This window comes from Sapajus apella, unplaced genomic scaffold, assembly GCF_009761245.1.
Source record: "Sapajus apella isolate SASKATOON/1434 unplaced genomic scaffold, GSC_monkey_1.0 scaffold95, whole genome shotgun sequence".
Lineage (NCBI taxonomy): Eukaryota > Metazoa > Chordata > Mammalia > Primates > Cebidae > Sapajus > Sapajus apella.
In genome coordinates this window covers 2,223,822-2,247,797 of record NW_022437035.1, presented here as the reverse complement: position 1 = coordinate 2,247,797, position 23,976 = coordinate 2,223,822, and the positions used below count along the sequence as shown (strand labels likewise).

Genomic DNA, 23,976 nt, shown 5'->3' with positions numbered 1-23,976 from the left:
TAATGTAAAAATAAAAATCCACATGAGAGATCATGAGAGAGAAGAAGACAAGGAAAGACAGGAATGTCGAAATCCTTGACTCAGATGCTGTTTATAGTTGGAAAACGGTACCACTGGGTTAAGCACAGAATTGAAAGCTACGGAGGCAAGCAAAAGAGGAACCCGAAATAGCGTTTCAACTCAGTGAAGGATGGGAAGGCTGCGGAGACACTATTGAGTGAGCTAAATCTTCCTCTATTATAGCAGAGATAGGTAGTTTTGCAAATTAATAAGGACATACTCATATATAAGTACGGTATTTAGTTATCGATGTAAAATGCTTATACTATATGTATAATATGCACACTAAAAATTACATACACATATGTATGACATACGTATAGGTAATATACACTTAAAAGTTATTTCTTATGCCAAGCAAGCCTGGGGGTGAAGAGATACAGGAGAAAGGTCTGGCTTCAATCTCTCTCTATAAGCTTTCTAGATACTACTGCTTAGAGTGTTTGGGGCAGGGGAATAGTGAGTAAGTGTTAGAGATAGCAGTTACTCAGTTATGCATGAGAGAAATATGTGAGAATCTGATCAGAATGTTAAACTGCCATAATCACAAATACAACCATCACCAAAAAACAAACGGACTACAAAATATCAGAATTCATTTCTATCACTCACAAGGTCAATCTTTAAAAGTTAAAGAGTGGGCTGGCCAGGGTGGCTCACGCCTGTAATCCCAGCATTTTGGGAGGCCAAGGTGGGTGGATCACCTGAGGTCAGGAGTTTGAGACCAGCCTGGCCAACATGGCAATACCCTGTCTCTACTAAAAATACAAAAATTAGCTAGGTGTGGTAGCTCGCACCAGTGGTCCTAGCTAAATAGGAGGCTGAGGCAGGAGAATTGCTTGAACCCAGGAAGTGGAGGTTGCAGTGAGCCGAGATCACGCCACTGCACTCCAGCCTGGGTGACACAGCAAGACTCCATCTCAAAAATAAATAAAGCAAAAAAGTGAGTGACTTCTTCAACTTCTCAACTATAAAAACACATAGGACAATATACGTATATTTCCCATGTGATTATTTTTTCCCCCTTTGAAGTCAAAACGGAAGATTTTAAGGACTAGGGATGACTTTTGATAGGTAGTATTTAAAAATCACTCTTGCTCTTCTGGTAAAGATGCCGAAAGGCAGGAACAATGGCCTACCCGCCTCCGTGACAGCCCAGCCGCCTGCTAACGTCTCGCTGGAGTAAGCCCTCCAAAAGGGACTTCAGTTCAGGAGAGAAGGCGTCTGGAAGTTCCACATTCTGGGGGAAAGACAAGTAAGGTTTTTAAAATCTGTTCATGGAAACAGTACCCTAACACCCAAGCAGTTAGGTTAGGTTAAAGGCTATTGCTTGGAAAAGAATAGCATTAAAAACTGCAGTCTCATTAGGAATTCATATTTACTCTTTAGACACATAAAAAGGTCACTAATCAGTTGCAAAATCAACCAGGCTGGGTCCAGACCAGAAGAACCGGAGGGCATTCTCATTCTTCGGCATCTCAATCATTTCTCCTTTTCTTTGATTTCTTTACTTTTGTTCTTGATTTTCTTTAGCTTCTTCATACCGTTTGTTAGTAAATCCTGATTCTTGCCTTGGCATCTATTCCCATTCATTTTTCTTCTAGAAATTCTTTTAGAAATTATATGTTCACTTATTTAAGAAAGTACATTTTTATTATGTTGATATTATATATAGTTTTCTATTTCCTAGAATGTTTTATGTGACGGCCATTTTTATTATTGGTGGAACGAAACATGACAGCTATCACGCAGACGAGAATAAGTTCTGAATCTCCTTACCGCAGTGAGGGTCATTCGGTCAATGTCATGCTTGTCTTTGGTTTTATGTTGTCTGAAAGGGCTGTGGCTGTAGAAATAAAGAATTCTTCTATTAAAACATGGCATCAGGTGAGACAGCACATACCACTGACTAATATTTGGGTAAAGTATTACGTCCTATCACTGCTCATTCAAAACTGGAGAAATGCGAAAGCTATCGACAGGTATCATTTCCACAGAAAAACTGGCGAGCAAATGGTACGTCCTGAAATAGAAGGGCTTAGATCTTACTTGAACTGCCTGAAAATCCCTTCTGCCTGATTTGTGGCCCTAAAATACACTATTCCAATGAAATACCATTAGAAAAGAATTTGTAACTAGCCAACAGGTAATCATGAGAACCAAAGTCATTTACATAACATTTGTCACACCAGGGTTTGAGCTAAACAGTAACTTTCATATAAATCTCTCAGGAAAATGGATATTGGTCCCTCAAACAGCCCAAGGAACAGCAGTTGAAGCAAAACATGACGGAGATGAAACGATTCACCCCTAGAAACCAGTAATTTTAAGCAATACATCCCTTTGATGAAAACAGAACTAAACTAACCAGGCACCAGCCGATTCTCCACAGCTCTGTGCATTTCCTCATGTCTTCCCTATACAGAACCCCAGACTCCAGAGTCAGAAAGGCTGGGTTCAGATTGTGACTTGACTGTTTACTGACTGTCAGCCAGATAGAAACCTTCAGTACCAATTCTTCATCTGCAAAGCAGGGATCAAGCCACATACTTCACAGAAGTGGTGAAGGGAAAAGCTAAAGTGATATCTATACAAGTAGCCAAGACAATCGCAGTACGCGGTAGGAACCTGATACAGTAAACACTTGTGGAAATAATAAAGATTACTCTTGCTGGGCAGGGCGTGGTGGCTCATGCCTGTAATCCCAGCACTTTGGTAGGCTGAGGCAGGCGGATCACAAGGTCAGAAGTTCGAGACCAGTCTGGCCAACATAGAAACTCCGTCTCTACTACAAATACAAAAAATTAGCCAGGCATGGTGGTCTGCGCCTATAATCCCAGCTACTCGGGAGGCTGAGGCAGGAGAATAGCATGAACCCAGGAGGCAGAGCTTACAGTGAGCCGAGATCACGCCATTGCACTCCAGCCCAGGTGACAGTGTGAGACTGCATCTCAAAAAAAAAAAAAGATAACTCTTACTTTATAAATTGAATGTCTACTTGATGAACTATGTAAAACAGATTATTCTTACTCCTTCTCAGGTTTTTAAAACTTTGGAGAAGCTGACTTTCAAAGGAAATCTTATCATAAAAAAACTATTAAATACGCAAACTAGAATACTATGGTTTATTTTTCACTTTGAAAGTAAAGGGACGCATAAGATTGAATTTTCTTATAGAAAGACGTGCCTGGAAAGTAGTAATCCTATACATTTATTTAGAAGGCAGATATGACATAAGCTGAGGCAGGCAGGGTATTATGTAAAATATTTGAATATTAACTCCATAAAATGGATTAGAATGTCGAGCACATAAATCAGTGAGATTCTAAAAAAGAATTAAAATGCCACTTATCTTGCACTGCTACTTACTGCTACTGAGCTGGTCATCCTACTGAATTAATTAGGTTATACATTGAACTATCTCTTGAGATTATTACATTTCAGACCACTTAGTGTCTGAAACACTTGAATTTTCTTTTCGTACAAGAGAGGGCACTCCAGCCTTTTTTTCCTTCCATATCATTTCATGCAGTGAAATACAAGCTAATTCCCATCTCTTAAAAACATTAATTTGAAAAAAAAAAAAAAAAAGAAAGAAAGAAAAGATAAAAACAAGGTAAATTAGCACCCAGTAAACATTTGTTAACTTTGAAAATAGATTTTGATTGGAAATATTCTTTTTGCCTTATTTCCAAGGAAGAAAGGTACCATTACTACATTTAAAAAGCAGATGTAAAAGCAAACGATTATTTATTTATGATTTTTAAAAACGTATCATGCTTGCATCATTCTCTTTTGTACAAAATCCCCAGAAATACTAATGTGTTTACAGTTGCAGAGAAAAGGAATGAAAGTCGATCAAATCTTAGGAAAACCTTAGCCTCCCTGCTTGACGCTGAGCTGCTTCCACCCGACAGTGCTCCTTAATGTATTAAAAAGGATTAAGTGAAGATCTGATGTTTTGACAAATCCTGCGAACCTAGCTCCTGCATGCAAAGCCAGAGGACCCCACTCCTGCATCTGGCCCCCGTGTCCTCACGGCTGCTGCAGGAAGGAAAGGGCTGTGCCCTGACCTTGCTGAGGAGGCCTGCTGTGTTCTGACACAAACGCTCTGTGCTAAATTTAACAAGTCTTTCATGAGACCACAGGGAGGCTTGTGAGCGGACTTGGAGTTAAAGTTAGTGATGCCAAAACTATTTCCAGCACACGGGCCCTATTGCTACAAATTCCGTTTATAAATATAGCGATTCCATGTCCGGCTCAATAAGAAATTATCAGAAAACGCTCTTCAGCTATTCAATTCGATGCTGCCATGTTCAGACGGTTTGGTCTTTCCAGTTGAAATCTTGACGCACATCTGTTTCCAATGTATTCTTGATCATTCTTTGTGAACAAAGCCAAAGACTCGGTTTCTATTTTGGAAAACGTTAAAGAAAACCTATGATAGTAATAATCTCCATTCTGAGCGAGGCACGTGGTGAGCACAGATCCTGTGTGATCGCAGCTGCTCCCTGATGCAGCCGCTTTAAATAGGAGACAGTAACGGGCCTGTCAACAGCTTACAAGGCACGGCCAAGTTCTTCCCATGCAACACGCTGGCTGCATCAGGGAATGCTGTGGGAAAAGAATTCACATGTGCAGTGGTCAAGTGTAGCTTTCTGAACTGCAGATAGAATGGAACAGCTGCGAGTTTCCCCTAAATGAGCCGGAAAATTGTTCAGGACATTGTAAGTGATGCGGGAACACACGCTCCCCCTGACCCCAAGTTAACTCTATATCCTATTCATGGGGAAACAATGGGTTCAAAAATTATGTGATTAAAAACTCTCACATCAAAAGTTAATTTTAAAATACCCCAAAGATGGCATGTTATATTACATGTGAATTTCAAACCTAAGCCAGTAGCTGCCAAAATATTCATAAACTGCCCTTTACCCCCTCCTGGAACAAACTGAATAGTGCCAGGCAGCATTCAGTTCTCCTCAGGCCACTGCTCAGGCTCCTCCTCATGTCTGACAACTCCACAGGGAGATCATCAATGGTGATGAGCTTAAGATCGAGGCCACTGTCACATCAATTGATTTCCTTAACAGACATCTTAAATCTAGGTGAAGATCATGACGGCAGCTCCACAGATTTGCAATATGGACGCGTCTTCCTACACAGATGCTCTTGAGTACCTGACAAAGTCATCTGAAATAGAAGTAGCGACCAGCACCCAAAAATGGGGCATATGAATGGCTGGGTCAATCACTATGAGTCCAGGGATGCAAAACACCTTCTCAGGTCTTGACAACTTTCTCCCATTCACACTCCTTCTCTAAATGCCTTGCAGTATTCTTGTAGGGGATGAAGACAAAATGAAGCAGGCAGAAAAGTGTTTCGGCAGAAGCAAGGGGGCACGTTGGTCAGAGCAAGGAGGATTTGAGCATAGAAAACAGACCCTTTCTTGGTGACCACGGATCTGACCTCACGGCACAGCTGTGGGAGGAGGGAGGGGCAACTTGCTCTGGGGTGGTGCCATTTGGGGCTAAATGATTCCTTGCTGGGGTGCTACGAGGCTGTCCTATGCACCATAGGATGCTGATGACCACCAACCTTGGCCTCTACTTAGGAGATGCCAGTAGCAGCTCCTCCCCAAGTTATGACAACCAAGAATGCCTCAGGCATTGCCCGGTGCCCCCCGGGGTTGAGGACGGGTGCCCCAGCAGAGTGCCAGGATGCAGAGGGGACGGTGCCCGAGCCTGTGCCCCGGAGGCCCTGCCTAGCCAATCTCCTCCTCCGCTCAGTTGATTTCTTAGGCCCCGTGTGCCTGAGAAAAGACAGCTGCCTGCGGCTCCCTTCTATACAATGTAGGAAAAATGCACAGGATGCTGACAGGCGTATTTTTGAGGTTTTCCCACAAGCAACTTTGTGAGGAAGTAGAACAGGTGGCCTGATCCCCTGGTTCACAGCTGAGGCGGTGAAACCTCCTGCCACAGTCCCACCGCCTCCCCGCCTCGCCACAGGGCTTTGCTCCTCAAAGACCCTGCACACACTTCAGATTCGTGTGAACCACTGAAACTTGACAGACACTGATTTTGGTCATGACATCGTTATTCTCCCAATCCTCCTGAACCTAAATTGCACCACCTTAAACTCCGATCCTTCCATATCCAACCATCTATTAAAACAAAAACAAAAACAGAAAGCACTCCACAGAAGCACTGAGTGCTGTGGACTCTAATTCTGCAGTACTACCATGTCATCCACTCCTGTCAGGTTCCAAGGCTGCTGTGCAGGCTCACTGCCTTTTGCCCACATTCTTCCGCCTGCCTCCTGTCTCGGTCTCTGTCCCTCCGTTGCTCCAGGCTGCTTCCAGAATCATCTTACTGAAAAGCCTTCAGCCTCCGGGGCCTGGAGGATAAAGGTCAAGCTTCTCAGCTCGGCGTCCAAGGTCCTCCCCAGTGCTGACCCAACCGTCTGAGCCTTCTCCCTTGGCACCCCCTCTTGAGAAACACAGAAAGCTGACACTTCCCCTTCTCCCAGGCTTTGTATTGTCATTCTATCTTCAAAGCCTACTCCACAGACCATCTCCCACCTGAGGTCAACCCTACCCTTTCAGGTTAGAATTGGTTCTCCCACATCTGTGCTCCCAGCACATCGCTACGGTCGAGGTCGGCACAGCTCGGCCAGCTCCTGATCCAGCATGCATATCCATAGCTATTCTCCTGGACTGCTTAGCCCTCAAGGATTTCGTGTGGCCCCCTTCCTGGCTAGCTGGCTTCCTTGCTTTCTTTCTTCCCTCCCTCCTTTCCTTCATTCCCTTTCCTACCTCTCTTCCCTCTTCTTCCTTCCTCCTTCCTTCCTTCCTTCCCTCCCTCTTACCTCCTTCTCTTCCTCTCTCCCTTCTTCCTCCTTTCCTCTCTCTCCTTCCTCCTCCCTCCCTCTCCTATGTTCCTTCCTTACCCCTTTGCTTCCCCCACAGCATCAAGCACAATCTCTTGTATATTACAGGTACTAACTCAATAAATGCTTATCACATTTAATTTAAATCACTTAAGTCAAAAAATGTTTCCTGCTCTTTGGCTTCAGTGCTGTATCCTAACTGTGAGTGACTTCTCAACAATCAAGGGAGTGGCACGAGATAATAAATCCTAGCGGGGGAGATCCATCTAATCCTATCTATCGTCCACCGGAAGGATTCTTCTGTTTCACTCTCAATCAGTAGTCAACAGACAGTGACAGGGAGCCAGCTATCTGTGGGGCAGAGCCCTCCTTCATTAGGTAGCTCAAATGACTGGACATTCTTGTATCAAATTGCGATCTTTCTCTTCAAAAATGTGCCCCTCTGGAGCTGCACAGCATGCGGAGGGACGTACTCAAGACGGCCTTCCAGCAGCTGGAGCCGACCATATGGCTTCCTTGAGTTCTACCCTCAGCTCTTTCAGTCTTTCCACAGAAGTGGTAAGTTCTCGCTATTTTATCACTCTCCGCTCATCTCATCCATCCTCCCATCCTCACGGCCCTCCTAGGGATGTCTTCCTGTCTGTCAAGACTCTTCTCAATGGGAGCCCCTATGAACATAATGCTTCCATCAAGGCTGACCGAGGACTTCACAAAGGAATTCATATCTTCCAGTTCAGTACGGCAAAGCTGAATTCCAGCCAAATAAGACTGAGTTCATTTTGTTAGCCACAAGCCACACTGTTGGAGCAGACAAGAGTTATTTAACAAAACCCTCCAGTCTTTTAAAAAATGAAGTCCTGTTACACCAAATCCTCCTCAGCCTAGATGCACAGACATTTTAACAACCAGAGTCACAAAACAAAGAAGTACACAAGGTCCTAAATACCAGACTTTGGGGATTGTCCAATTTTACTGCTGATTTTTGCATTCAGCAGCTCAGCTGTGGCAGAGAGTTTTTTTTATCATCTCCAAATTCTGTAGGTAGAGACTGTCTGTCTCCAAGCACATCTCCAGCACAGATCCAGAACAAAGGCCTCCTGGGTGTCTTCATGCACTCCATATGCACAGAAGCGACTCCACTGGGGAGAACAGCGTCTCACAGGGGAAATGGCTTTCTCTGGTTTGCTTAGATAAACTCTCTAATTAGGTCAGCTAGTCTGATGACATGAATTAAGGCCATCCAGGCTCCACAAATACAATAATTCAGTTAAGGAATAACAGAACCCAACTTTCTAAGCAATAATACAATTTTAGATCACAAGTGAATGCCAAGCAGACAGCAACTGGATTATCAGAGTCCTGGCGAAACAGAGGGTGCTCAGAACCTAGTTTCGGGGGAACGTGGAATTCGGCTCTTTTCAGAATGCGCTAAATGTAATAAGAGGATGCAGGGGTGCTCCTTAGGCTCTCCGATGGAAAGGTACTACATTTAGCAAACTATCAGCACTGCATTCTTAGGAAAGTATTCAAAGGAAAACCTGGACAAGGAAATTTTAATGTAAAATGCTTTTTATATTATGAGTCTAAATGATTAAAAAATTTAACTGAAGCTTTCCATTAAAATTAGCTAAAAGACTTAGAATTAATGGAAACAGTAGTATAATTGTTGAGCGTTTAATATGAGAACATATTTTGAGAGTGCTTTCCTCTCATCATCTTTTCTACTTTATCATCTTCGGCAGTTCAGAACAAGGGTCAAGTATACTACCAGCGTTAAACACACATGAATTTCAGCATTTTCCCCAGTAAATGCAAGCTTTTAAAATGGGTTTACGGGTTACGTATGGTGGCTTACGCCTGTAATCCCAGCACTTTGGGAGGCTGAGACGGGAGGATGCCTTGAGGCCAGGAGTTCGAGACCAGCCTGGGCAACATTTGGCAAGACCTCACCTCTGAAAAAAGTTAAAAAATTATCCAGGTGTGGTGGTGAATGCCTGTAGTCCCAGCTACTCAGGAGGCTGAGGTGGAAGGGTTGCCTGAGCCCAGGTCAAGGCCACGGCGAGCCATGTTTGTGCCACTGCACGGCACCCGGGCAACAGAGAGAGACCCTGTCTAAAAACAAATGCAATCAAATAGGTTAACTTTGGGTTTTCAACCTTTTTTTTTTTTTTTTTTTTTTTTTGTAACTCTCAAAATTCTGTAAGCCCCCAAGATTATGAATAACTAATTTCTAGGGAAGAAATTATTCTACCTTTTAAAATTACCTACATTTCAAAACAATACTGATTCCTACAATGTGGTTTACCAATGGAAATAATTCAAAGCAGTCTAATTTTAGGTTTAAAAGAATTCTGATTCCTGCATGGTAAAGAATAAAAATACAAAGCCATAAGCTTTTATCCAACAGCTTATGGGGAAGCAGCTTTCACTCTTCTAAGGCAGAGCCTTCCAGATTAGCATGTGGCTTAAAGATCACTGCGTGATTTGAAACATCATTAGAGTCTAGTCATTTCTACATATTTTCAATGTTCATCCAAGTTCCTGCTGCCATGAGGACAGCTCTAAAACGATGCGTTTCACTCACCCTCTCAGAAGTTTGAAAAGCATGCAGCCCAGGGAGAACCAGTCGGCACTGCTGTCGTAGGCCGTCCCCTTCTGCAGCACCTCCGGAGCCATGTACCCATGGGTGCCACTAGGGAGAAGACAGTGTACACGCAGTTATCAGAGCATGCCCACTTCAGAAAACACTAACAGCGCCCCAAGGTCTGGGTGTCATTCATTAGATGGCAGCAGCTGTAAACAAAGGAGAAGGGACAATTGTGCCTCATCGCCAACGTGACGCCCTGCACATCCAGTGGGAAAACGATCTCTTCTGCCTTCACTCGTATATGGATTAACATAAATAAGCAGGTGAAATAAACATGAAAAATGCAAGTTCGGAATCTCATTAGTCCTTCTCTATTCCAGCTATGAAGAGCAAAGGTACTGCTGCCGTTTCAGGAGCTCTTGTGGTGGAGGTGTGTGGGGTCGGGTGAGGTGGGGAAACACACGACGAACAGGCGACCACACTGCGGTGCTGTGGACCTTGAAGGCATGGAGGCATCCACCCCTGTGTGGTGCCACCCACTGTGCTGAGGATCCAAGCTCAAAGGGGCATCTGCTTGATGGTGGTCAGCAACAGACCCCAGGGGCATGGGGAACAAGGAGGAACACGAGCCCGGTAGTACACACGATGGAGAAATCACGTCAGGTTTCACAAGCTGCAGAACCCCAAAGGACTCAGCACTAAGCAAACTGAAGATGATTTTCAGGAAATTGAGAAAAATCACTTGAAAGGACAACCATTTCATGGATCATCTGCACCATCTGCAACTCAAAAGCCCCTCCCGCTCTGGGACCCTCCACCTCTCCTTGAAGGGCTAAGCTGGCCCGGCTGCAGCAGGAAGCGCCAGGCAGCCCATGGGGAACGTTCCAAGGTGTAGCCTGAAAGGGCCCCGGCAAAAGCCATTAACTGTACGCCCTACACCCCCTTCATCCACAAGTCATTTTCTTTCTCAGTACAATGGGTAACAAGAAAACATCTCTACCTCTCAGGGTTGCTGCGAGCACTGCACGTATGTCACGGGCTCACATACAAGAGCAACTCGATTCGTGTTGGGGACCATGCTTATCTTAGTAGAAGAATTTTTAACTTGCTTATACTCAGCAACAGGGGGAATCTACTCAGATAAATGATCCTGGATCACTAACGAGTCATCACTGGGACTAGTACTCTCCGTCTAAGAGGTGCCTTTTGAGAGTTGTATCAAACAGTGAAAACGGGCGTTCGTCCATCAGGGCAAATCCAGCACTCTGGAAAGCTCAATCAGCCCGAACCCATGACAGTGTAAGGTCACCAGGCCACACCATGAGAGCATCGGAGATTTCTACGAGGGGCATCCAAGCCATTTTCTGGGAAGGTTTAATTTCAGGGTTAGAGAAAGTCCTTTTCCGTGGCCTTTTAGCCTGTACTTATCAGGATCAAATCACAGTTCTGGGATGGAAAGACATCTACAAGGATAAATAAGATAAAGGAATGCAGACCAGTCAGTTCCTCATGCTTACACCAGATACAATTAAAACTCAACCCTGGACTGCCTGCCGCCGAGCTTTACTGATTCTGCCTATAGGGCAGCGGCTAATGCTTCCTGAGGCATTCCACTAAAGATCTGTACTACTATTAATACTGAATGAACACTTGGACGTTTTAAGACACTGTGACATGAGACACAGCTTTGTGTTCTTAGATAAAATAAGCTAGTACTCAAATGAGTCACTGATAATCTGTTCAACTCCAAAAGTTTCCCCTTGAGTTTTCATGGCTCCTTCACAGTTAACTTCTAGTTTACAATAATTCATGAGTCTTTCATTAAATGGACTAAGTCTAAGCTCAAATCAAAAAACCTCAACTACAATACTACTTTGGAGGTGGGCCAGCCGCTAGATGAAGTCTGAGAATCACATCTACAGCTTTGAGAAGATCTGAGAAACCAGTTCAGGGTGAAACCGTGGCTAAAAGTCTTCAGTCTTACACTGAACAGATCATTCCAAAGCCTCAGGGAGCTCATCCACATAGCGTAAAGATTACAGTCTTTGGAATCAGACAGAACTGGATTATAAGTCTAGCCCCACGGCATATCAGCCATGTGACCTGGTTCAAGTTACTTAATTTCTCTGAACCTCAATTTCCACACCACAGAAATTGGACAGTGATTGCTGTAATTTCTGGGGTTTCCATGAGGATGACTTATGCATGCCTGGGACAGCTGATATTCAGCGAGTGACACAGTGAATGCTGCTGATACTGCCACCACTCCATATGCTGGTCACTCAGGGGACAAGTTCTTGAGGCTGCTAGTTCCAGGAGGTCAGGGGTCAGCTCTGTCTTACCATGGCATCGCCAGCAGCTGGCATGCAGCAAATGTTAAATAAAGATTTGCTGAATCATTTAGTTAACCCTCACAATTATCACAGGAGATAAATATCACTGTCCTCTCTTCTTCACAGAAGAGAAAAATGAGGCTTACGCAACTAGGAAGAAGAACCCAAACCCAGATTTGTTGGTTCCAGAGCCTTTCCTCTTAACCACAGAATGCCTCCTTTATTTAAAATTACAAGATTTTGACAGGGCACTTTGGGAGGCCAAAGTGGGAGGATCACTTGAGTCCAGGAGTTGGAGAACAGATTGGGTAACATAGGGAGACCCCATCTCTATAAATTTTTTTGAATTAGCTGAATGTGAGGGTACATGACTGTGGTCCCTGCTACCTGGGAGGCTGAGGTGGGAGGATTGCCTGGGCCCAGGAGGTGGAGGCTGCAGTGAGCCATGATCATGCCACTGTACTCCAGCCTTGGAGACAGAGCAAGACCCTGTCTCAAAAAAATAAAAAATGTAAAACGTTATTGTATATTTTTTATTTAATGTAGTGGCATTAAATAATTTTTTTTTTTAATAGTAGTGGCCTCCTTCCTGATCATGATTTAAACATGGAAACCAACCTTCTCAGTCCTACCTCTTTACAGAAGAATACTGTTCAAATGTTGTGCTTTGCAGAGCAGGCGAAAGAACAGCCCACCGTTCATCAGAGCTGACATGTGAATTACAGTAAAAAGTGGGCTAAGTCCTGTTAGGAAATAAATAACTCTATATCTGAAAATTAATTCCTCTGGAAGATTATTTCTTATGAACTCTGGGATTCATATTTAGTTATGGCTATACTAAACTGAACAAATTAGCATACCAAATAGCTGTGGCATTAAAAATTCAAATGAGTCTCTCAGAAGAATCTGATGAACTCCCTGAGAGAAGCTTATATGACCACAGGTTCTGACCTACTAATTGTAAAGTGCTAGCAAAATGCTTTTATCACCATAACCCAGATTCTGTAGAAAAAGAGAAATATGTTTACAGAAACGGTGCTGCTATTAACATTTGATCAGAGCTTTAAAAGGCAATTTTGATTTAATGTAGTCCTTCATAAAGTATTGCAGTTCAGAACCACTTTACTTCCAGTTACGCAAAGACAAGGATCTGTGGTTTATTTTCCGCACAGATGCCTGGATTTGGACCACTGGGATTTTTTTTTCAAGACCATTCAACACAAAGATGAATGTTAGTTCAAGATGTACAATAAAACGTAATTTTAAAAGATTCAGTGTAAAGAAGGAGACATTTAAAAAGACAATATAAGGCAAAAGTTGTCTGCTTTTCCACAAACCGTACATGTGTTCATAGTTTCCACCCAGATCATCGCCTCCCAAAGAAACAGGAATGAAAACCAGTGCCCGTTCCATGGCATTTCTGCAGAGCCCCAGGAGAACTGTCCTACAGTCCTGCCGTCTTTTTAACAACCCCGGATACAGACAGAAATCCTCAGGTCAAGGCCAACTCGCATTGATCAAGCACGGCCACCCCCAGGAGCATTCTGCTGCCCCCCCAGGTGCCAGGTGTTGACTGAGGGCTGTGGCCTCAAGAGTTCCCTCTGTGTGATCACGGAGAGGACAGGTGCGAGACCCGTCTAGCCATATGATCTGCTGTGAACGCCTAAACTGCAAGTGGATGACTTGTTTCTTTAATTAAAAAGAAGAGAGAGAGAGAGAGAGAGAGAGAGAGAGAGAGAGAGAACTATTCCTAATTTCTCTTCAGGAAAAAAAAGAAGAAAACAGAAACTTGGCCCCGAGGACCTCCCTTGGCCACATCCACGCGGCTGCCTCTGTGCCTTTCTGGGCGCAGTCTCTTTCACGTATGCTTAGGACGATGTTCAGCGGTTTACTACTACCATTACTTACAGATTAAGTAACCGACTGACTTTTAGGTCACACAGGCAGCAGGGATTCTGGTTTCTTGCTGAGGTCCTGACTGTTTCTGAGAGACCACCCCGGCCCCTGGGCAGGTTCAACTACACTGTGAGTTAATTCCCACTCACCATAGATGGGGAGAAAAGACACCCCGCTCTTATCTCCTTTCCCACAACCTGACGTTGGATCTTCCTGACATATTGAAAATCACCACTGGCAAAGGGGTGACAATTGGCCAAGCCTTTGAAGGGGCCTGAGACAAATGATGGTGAACCGAAGTTGATGCACTACTTACACGCTCGCATGAGGCTTCTTTTTGGAAAAATCACAGGCAAGACCAAGATCCGATATCCTCGCGTGTCCATGTTCATCCAAGAGGATATTTGCTGGCTGAGCAGAAAGAGAATGATCCTTAGGAGTGTCCCAAATGCCATGGGGGCTTTGAGAACTTAAAGTGGAGATGCCTGACATCTTACTATTTTATCAGTTTGTTCCTAAACACAAAGTACAGCTTTAAACATCGAAGTAGGGCATGATACTGAGAAAAATAATATTTTTCATGTTAACTTCAGCAGCAAAGTGGGAATGACAGAGGCGAAGGATTGCATTCAGTAGAAAATGAAACACGGGGCAGGTCACACAGGAATGGTGGGACCACAGTTCATCGGCGTGAAAAGCGTGTCCCTCACTTTACCACAGACTGCAGTGCAGCCAGGGCAGCACTGCCTCGCAAGGGTGGGAAGTGAGTCCACCAGCCTCTGGGCTTCTGTGAACCACAAGGATTCCTAAGAGTGAAGCCATGAAGCACAGGACAGACAGGAAGCTTTCAAGAATGGATCAACACTGACCTAAGAAATCAAAATACTCCATAGTGCCACACTAATCCCGATAAATGTCATTTCTGGTTATTAGTACATCATTAACATAGGGCCCTACCAAATGACCAAATGTAATTTTGACCACAACTCTGATGAAATGTATCCATGAAGATTAGATTTAGTCATCATAATCATGAAAAACAAATCTCGTCTCTCTGATATACATTGAATTATAGTCATCTTCATAATATTTTTCTGCTGGTGATCAACTATTATTTGGCTTGAAATAAAAATAAATGGCATGCTATTATAAAACTGAAGCATGAATAATCATGAGTGACTAGAATTAAGTTTGAATAGAAATTAAATAATACCACTGCCTACCAAATAGCTTAGAAAATAAAACTAAAGCATAAAGATGACTAGAAACCAGTTATTGATTTAAATTAGAATGTATTACAATAGCCCTTCATGAGCCTTCAGCATGGATTTTATTCTTCTGCAAAGCTCATACAAGGAAATAAAATGTCAAGTGCCAACTATTGTCTAGTTGTTTCTAATTCAATAAAAATACATTTTTCTTCTTTATGCTTATAGGAAAACTAAGGAAATACTAATAATTCTGTAACCTTACAGAAAAGTTTAAAATTCACAAAGTATTTTGTAAAAAAAAAAAAAATTCTTGGAAATAAAATATAATATTTTTTACAGTATCTTAGAAAGTAATCTTCAAAAGCCAATCACGGCATCTCGGCTCCCTAGAGGAAAGAACATAATCTGTACATTTCAGTTGGCCACTGTGGGTTCATTCAAGAAAGCATCTGAAACGAGAGGCAAACACATTCTCCTGGAGTCTTCTTGCCTATTGTCAAATTGTCAGTCCTTTCCTTTTTCTTATTACTATTTATGCATTTCTATGTTTGCACAGTCATCTCTTTAATTTGTCAAGGCCCCTTTCTCTCCATGCCTGCCTGCAGGTTGTTGGCCATACACCTAGGTGAGTGTCACCACGGATGTCCCGAGCCAGCTTGTGGCCCCCTTCCATGTATAAAACCTAGGACCAAGCACCGCGTTCTGGAATGGAAAAACTCAGAACACTCCTATTTTATTGCTTTCAAGCTGAGTGACCTCTTACAGAGGACAAGAACAGAAACCGGGCACAGCAGCTGGAGGTTACACAGGTCAAGGATCTAAAACTCTATCAGTGATTTTTGAGGCAATCTCAAAAAAATGTGAAGTTCTGAGGGTGGCCTTTGGGAGAAATTCCGCAGGCTGGTTGGCAATCCACTATTCACTGATGGGCCTTGCCTCAGAGGAGTTATGACTCAGCCATTCTGTGTCTTGGTTCACCAGCTTCTAAGCCCCACAAAATATATGTTCTTTGCTTATTCAACACTGTCCATTTTCAGCCTTTTACAGAGCCACGACCAAATCAGTTGCTTAGTGAACATTAATTGAAATATAATTAATTATGAAATGGGTGACACCAAAAGGGCTCCTAAACTGCTTTTCATTAACTAATCAACGAAAATGTTTGACTTAGTATACGCTGCTGCACCAGGCACTGTAGCGGGCACCAGAGTTACAATGATGACAGGGACAGACATGCGCTCCGTCCCGCAGAGTCTGGTCTAGAGGAGACCAAGGTCACATAGCTAATGACCTCATCAGGGCTGAGATGAGGGCTATGAGGGAAACGTCAGGACTCTCTGAAAGACAAGGGGACTTCTACAGGACCATTCACACAATACCTACTGTGCAGAATGAGTCTGTCAACGGTCCTCACCTTCAAGTCTCTGTAAACAACAAATCGATTGTGCATGTGTTCCAGGCCTAGAATGATCTCCGTGGCATAAAACCGCATCTCCTTCTCAGAGAACACTCCGTGTTGCGAAAGGTGGTAGTGCAAGTCGCCCCCTGGAATCAGATTCAGGACTTAATTCAAAGCATGTCAATTTAAAGGAAACAAAAATCATTGTTATCCTACATAGTCAGGACTCAGTAGAAAAAGGGAAACTGCTTCTGCTTTGCCTACATACCTATCTTTGATTCCTGTAGTTTAGCAACAAACTTAAATATTACAGAGAAAACTTAAAGGTGGGAAGACTTCAATGCGCTGACAGGAAGGACAAGATGGCAAAACCAAGACACCATTCTCAGGCTGGCAGCTCAGCTCATGGTTCTGCCATCAGAAGCTGGGACTAGCTAGTCTGCTTTGATTACTTAAACCCTGATAAATGAATCAACCCATGGAGTGATCCAACAGACAGTTTAGCAACTGGCTCTATGGATAGACAAAAAAAAAAAAAAAAATCCCAAAAAACAAACAAACAAACAAAAAACTAGGCTGGGCACGGTGGCTCACACCTGTAATCCCAATACTTTGGGAGACCAAGGTGGGTGGATCACTTGAAGTCAGGAGTTCGAGACCAGCCTGGCCAACATGGTGAAACCCTGTGTCTACTAAAAATACAAAAATTAGCCAGATATAGAGGTGCACACCCGTAACCCCAGCTACGTGGAAGGCCGAGGCAGGAGAATTACTTGAACGTGAAAGGCGGAGATTGTAGTGAGCCAAGACTGCGCCAATGCACTCCAGCCTGGGCGACAGAGACTCCATCTCAAAGACAACAGCAACAAAACTCATCATGTAGATAAATATTTGGCAAAACAAATACAGTAAAATTTTAACAAATAAAAAAATCCAGGTAGTGGGTATCCTCAGGAAAATTCAATGTTGCTATCTGCTTGAAATTTTTCATAATAAATTGCTGGAAAAAGGAAATAATCAGATGGCCTCAAATTACAGAGACAGAGAATGCCATCAACAGGGTAAGGGAATGATTTTATAAAACACAGGGAAAAAGCCTCTATGGATTTATAAAAACAAGCGGGTGTGTCCAACTTTATTGCCCTTGCTTTTGCAAGCATACTTCTCTCTCCCTACATATATTTCTGTATAACCAATACCATATCAAGATGGAAAAGATGCCTAGCTTCCCAAAAGCTCCCCCACCACTATGCCCTTTCAGTCAAGACCTTACCCTCCAGCCCCAGTCACACAAAGGTCACTCTTCAGCCCTTTCTCCCCATCCATTAGTTTTGTCTGTTTTGACAGTCACATAAGCAGGGTCACCTAGGGTAGATGCTGCTGTGTCTGGCTTCTTTTGCTCATTATTATGTCTGTGAAATTCCTTCATGTTTTGGGGTAGATCTGGTTTTAAATCAAACACTCGAAACATAATAAAACTTCAAGTGAACTTAAAAAGAAAAGAAAAAACTAGGCATGTGAGTTGTGAATTGTATGCCTTTTTATTTCAGTTATCACTAAAAATACTTTAGATATATACCATGACACTTTCTAGTATCAGAAAGCTGCTTTTCCAGCTGAACGTTTTCCAGCATTTTCAAAATCATCATCCACAGTTTAAAAGATCAATGTACAGTACTGCAGATTTAGAAGGTGCAGAAGACTGGGCTAAAATCTGTACTTGGCCCAAAGTCAGTCCTTCAAAGTTGGTTTTTAAATACATTTCTATCTTTGGCCTATATTCTTATGAGGTATTTCATTCCTAAAAGTTGAGGGCCAGGAAATAGCTAATTAAAGATCTAGGCCAGCTGCATTCCAGAAAATCAAGTTTCACTGTAAGTATTTTATGAAAATCTTTTCTAGAAAATCCAACTTCTTAGGAAGCGACTGGGAGGCCCAGAAGGACATCGCAGTCAAAATTTAAAAATGAATTTTCACTGCAGATTAAAGGTAAAAGATTTCTTCAAATTTCAGAGGGAACCTAATTACCTGAAAGACCCACATTGCCAGTATGCCTAGATTTAATGCATGCTAAGATTTAACATCATGGCAGAGTCATTCAAGGTATTCAGACTTTCCAAGTTTTGCTTACCGTTCATCAGATCCAGGATGAAGCAGAGTTTATCTGGGGTATGGAAGGCATAGGTCATACATACAATGAAAGGACAGTCCTAGAGTGGAAAAAAAAAAGGTTTATAAGAAGAGCACAAGCTGCCTAGAAAGCACATCTATTATCAAATACCATCCTATATATTTTTAAAATTATTTTTTAATTGCCATGTTGCAATTATACATATTCATGGTGTACAGTGTGATGTTTTGACACATATCTATGATGTATAATGATCTAATCAGGGTAGTTAGTGTAGCCATCACTTCACACATTTATCATTTCTTTGTGGTGAGAACCTTCAAAAGCCTCTCTTCTTGTTATTTTGTAATATACAATACATGCTGTGGGTTTTTATCCAAACCGCTACCCCATGCATTGAGCACCGACAACTACATGGTAATTTTAAAAGTCACAGTAAAATGGAGCTGGTTACATAATAAAATGCATAGAGACACAACATTAATAATTGGAGCAGATGACCTTGAAGGTCCTTTCTTGCTTGGATTCAATCATGTCTCTATCCTAATTAGATCCTCTTCAAAATGCTAGATACAGAAACATATCACTATCTTGCCAGCTTTTTTGCTGGTCAACATTTTGGTTCTGGCTATTCAAATACCCATTTCAATCTCTGTTTCTGAAGTTGATGGAATCATAGCATGGGTTAGGGAGGGAGGAATGTTATTTGTGGTGTTGTTTTGAAACACTAAGAATAAAAATGGAATTAAATTATCTTTTGAAAGTGGAAAACTATTATCATGATCAAGGATTTAATAACTCAATTGTAAAGATTTCAATGTTCCCCTAATTAATCTATAGATGCCATGCAATCTTAATTGAAATGAAAATTGATAAGCTGGACTCTAAAATATATGTAAATGAAAACAGTCAAGAAAAATTCCAATATTCTTGAATACAAACAAAGCTGGAAAATGTATAGGACCAGATATTAAGACTTATTTGAAAGCAACAGTAATTCAGACAATGGTATTAGCCCAAAGACAGACAAGAAAACCAATGAAATGGAAAAGGGGATCCAAAATCAACCCACACATAAATGGTCACTTGATTTGTTATTAAGGTGATACAACAGGGACTGTGGAAAGGATGGCCTATTCAATCAATGGTGCTGGAGCAACTGAACATCTGTACAATAAAATATGAACCTTGACCCCTACCTCACACCATACACTAAAGCCACTTCCAACTGATGTAGATCTAAGTGTAAAAGATAAAATGACAAAGCTTCCAGAAGAAAACAAAAGAGAGTATCTTCATGATCGTAGGGTAGGTAAAGATTTCTTAGGCCATAAAAGGCAGTAACAATAAAAATGTTAATAAATTAAACTAAAATAAAATTAAGAACTTCTGTTCATCAGAGGATACCATTAAGAGAGTAAAAAGACAAGCCACAGGATGGGAGAAAATATATGCGGCCAATAAATACATAAAGGACTCATATCTAGAATCTATAAAGAACTTAAAAAAATCAACTTAAAAAAGTCAACCAACCACCCCCAAAAAAAGGCACACAAAAAAAATAGCCATTTCACGTAAGGGGATACCAAATAGCCCACAAGCTAACAAGCAGATGCGCAACCTCGATGTCTCCAAAGTAATGCAAATTAAAACTACAACATGCTATCCCTAAAACCCATGAGAACAGCTAAAATGAAAAACACTGATGATACTGAGTGTTGGGAAGATACAGAGTGAATAGAATGTTCATATACGGCCGTTGGAAGTGTAGCAGTGAATGGTGCAACCACTTTAGCAACCCATTTGGTGGTATCTACCAAGGCTGAGTGTCACTTGCAAACCCTCTGACTCAGTGATTTCACTCCCAGGTAGACACCTACCAGCAATCTGTACTTATGTTCACCCAGGTACCTGTACAAGAATGTACAACACAGCATCATTCAACAGAACACAAGTCAGGAAAGAACCCCAATGTCTACCAACAATAGAATGGATAACTTAAGTGTACTTTGGTATATTTACACACTAGAATACTATAGGAGCATAGATCAGCAAATGTTTTCTGCAAAGGGCTAAAGAGTAAATATTTTAGGCCTTGCAGGCCACATACAGCCTCTGTCATCTATTCTTCTTTGCTAATTTTCTTTACAATCCTTTAAAAATGTAAAAGCCATTCTTAGGTCATGGGCTGTACAAAATAAGGCCAACAAGTTAGTCTTGGCCCCAGCCACACCTGGCCTTTCTGACCTCTGCCACACAGGTCCAGGAGGGAGTTACTGCCGTGGGCAACACCACGGATGAATCTCATAAGTGGCACGGAGTGAGGGAAGCCAGACACAAAAGAGCACATTTATAAAGTTCAAACACAATTAGCAAAGCTACATTACGCTGTTAGAAATCTGGACAGTAGCTAAGTTGGGCGTGAGGTTAGTGACTGAGAGAGGCACAAAGAGATTTCTAGAATACTGGTAACTTTCCATCTCTTGACTTGGGTGCCAGAGATGTGTATATTCCCTTATGAAAGCTCATCAGTGCTATGCTAGATCTATTAGCTCTCTTTAGATCTATTTTATCTATGAAATCCACTTAGATTCCTTATACACAGTGTATTACTTGTCACTAAACTGATTCCATTTTTAAAATGGCCTAGATGATCTATATCCTCTCTTTTTTAACCAACACAAAAACTTACTAAGTTCCAAAGAAAATGTTCAAATTTCAACAGAATTTGCATTGGTAAAGCCTATTAAGGTATACAGGTAATTCTGAGTTAACACACCTGTAATCCCAGCACTCTGGGAGGCCAAGGCGGGTGGATCGCCTGAGGTCAGGAGTTCAAGATCAGCCTGGCCAATATGGCAAAATCCTGCCTCTACTAAAAACACAAAAAATTAGCTGGGTGTGGTGGTGGGCGCCTGTAATCCCAGCGACTTGGGAGGCTGAGGCAGGGGAATTGCTTGAATCCCTGGGAGGCAGAGGTTGTGGTGAGCTGAGATCATGCCACTACACTCCAGCCTGGGCAACAGGAGCAAAGCTCCATCTCAAAAAAAAAAAAAAAAATTCTTCTATACTAAAGATTCATAAACTTGAATTAAATTTCCATAAATCTTCCAGAGAAAATTACTCCAAGATGAATCACAAAATTCATTTTGTGGTTAGTTTTCCTTAGGGTTTTGTTGAGATGGTATTAGTATTTACTGATTTCGAGATTTATTTTGCTCTAAATAAGTAAAATAATGGGTGCTATCCTTCTACCATCAAAGCCCTGTGGCCTTTCCAGTTGGTTCCGAGCTCCATCCTGCTTGGAACCCACCCACCTACATGTCACCTGACCTCTCTATGAGCCTTCTGAGGATGGCTGGGTTGTTCTGCTCCAAATACCACACTCCTTCCTTTATGGGACTCCCCACACATTCTTGTTCCTGATCTGGTGAGCAATTCATCTGCAGAGCAGAGAAGCAGGTAGACCCTGAATTGAGTAAAGCCAGGGTCTTTCCCAGCTTGAGCTGGCAACGGCACCTGCTTCACCCCAGGGACAGGTGGACCCTTCCAAAGGGGATTTCTGAACATGACTGTATATGATCCTTCTAATGATAACCCTCAGAAAGCAGCAAAAGAATAAAGCCTCCTTAAGATATTATGTTATTAAGATGGGACATGAACTTTATTTTTTATTTTTCATTATATTTTTTGAGACAAGGTCCCCCTCTGTCACCCGGGCTGGAGTGCAGCAGTGTGATCTCGGCTCACTGCAACCTGTCTCCCAGGTTCAAGCGATTCTCCTGCCTCAGCCTCCCGAGTAGCTGGGACTACAGGCACACACCACCATACCCGGCTAATTTTTGTATTTATTTTTTTTAGTAGAGATGGGGTTTCACCATGTCGCCCAGGCTGGTCTCGAACTCCTGAGCTAAAGCAATTTGCTTGCCTCAGCCTCCCAAAATACTGAGATTACTGGTGAGAGCCACCACATCTGGCAAGAACATGAATTTTATATCTCTGATCAAGGCTATCCACGTAGGAGGGCTCTTTAAAAATAAATCGCCTGGTCTGACCTCTATTTTAAAGACAAGGAAATTAAGGCCCCCTCAAAATGGGAAATGACTTGCTTGAGATCACAAAGCAATTTGGTAGCCAGCCAAGATTCAAACCCCAAGTCTCCTGGCCCTCTCCAGAGTTCTCTCTGAATTATGCTTAACATAGTTTCTGGCTAGGCATGGTAGCTCATCTGTAATCCCAGGACTTTGAGGCTGAGGCAGGTGGGTCATGAGGTCAGGAGTTCAAGACCAGACTGGGCAAGATGGTGAAACCTGTCTCTACTAAAAATACAAAAATTAGCCAGGTGTGGTGGCGGATGCCTGTAATCCCAGCTACTTGGGAGACTGAGGCAGAGAATTGTTTGAATCTGGAAGGTGGAGGGTGTTGCTGTGAGCCAAGATCGTGCCACTGTGCTCCAGCCTAGGCAACAGAGAGAGACTTCATCTAAAAAAAAGAATTTACTTTTTTTTTCTAGCCAACACTCAAAAATAGAGCCCCTCTCTCCCAGCCTCCATAGGAGGGTAGGAGTCTGGCTTGGATAAGTCCCAGTTAGCAAACCCAGATGGGTTCCATATAGAACACGTAACTTTCTGCATTGTAAAATTCTTCACTTCTTTGACTCTGCTCCAGCTCCAGTGCACTCCACCGGCCTCTGTCCCTTTAAAACATCCAGTCACCTCTGCAGAAGTCAGAATGGAGCTCTGCTATTTCTCTTACCGTCTAGTCATTACCAAATAAATGCTGTTTTCACCACTTAACTAATGTCCAGCTATATTTATCTTTGACTCAATGTAAAAAAAAAAAAAAAAAAAGCATGCAGGTGAAGGAATCAGATTTGATTATCTCTACAGAAATCAGTGCCTGCAACCCTCATCTCTTGGGGTGCTGAACAGACACTATAATGGGTTTCATGTGGAGTCCAGGACACAACCGAATACTGACCAATATGAAAAAATAAGTGGCAATTTAATGAATCATAGGATATAGTTCCAAGGATAATTACAGATAAGAGGACCTGCCTTGATTACAAGTCAGTGGTAAATATAAGTAGATTTTTAGAAGCAGACCCTTAAGTAAAACTCTTGAGCAAGGAACTGTCTTCTTTGACGTCCTACCAAAAGTCAACAAAATAGCTTACATTTTGCAGGAACTTGCCATTAAAAAACTGTGATGAAACAGGACCATGAAGTCGTCGTTTAAGAAAATCCTCCAGACTGCAGTTGGAGCAATCTCTGTGAATTGCAAGGCTGTCCTTATGGTTGCTCTCTAGTTAAAACACTTGGTTTCTAAGTACGGTCAGATCATTTAGGCTCCACAAGATCAGCCTGCGACGGCCTTCCTGGTCTGGCCTGGCCGTCATGTCTCCCTCCAGCTTTGTCTTGTCCTACTCCCCGCACCACTGCAGACCCTAGCCCCTCATCTGATTCCCCCAA

General features: G+C 42.4%; 1 protein-coding gene across 2 annotated transcripts in view; it reads right to left on the bottom strand.

Annotated features, from left to right (window-relative positions):
* GRK3 (G protein-coupled receptor kinase 3) overlaps positions 1-23,976 on the bottom strand; it is a 150,773-nt gene that overhangs the window by 18,978 nt on the left and 107,819 nt on the right. For both annotated transcript variants that reach the window (XM_032256697.1, XM_032256698.1), the window contains 6 exons: positions 18,506-18,584; positions 16,390-16,520; positions 14,081-14,175; positions 9,533-9,640; positions 1,840-1,906; positions 1,200-1,300 (listed from right to left, as the gene is read on the bottom strand). In XM_032256697.1, coding sequence (XP_032112588.1) covers positions 1,200-1,300; positions 1,840-1,906; positions 9,533-9,640; positions 14,081-14,175; positions 16,390-16,520; positions 18,506-18,584 — 581 coding nt within the window. The remainder of the gene's footprint in view (positions 1-1,199; positions 1,301-1,839; positions 1,907-9,532; positions 9,641-14,080; positions 14,176-16,389; positions 16,521-18,505; positions 18,585-23,976) is intronic.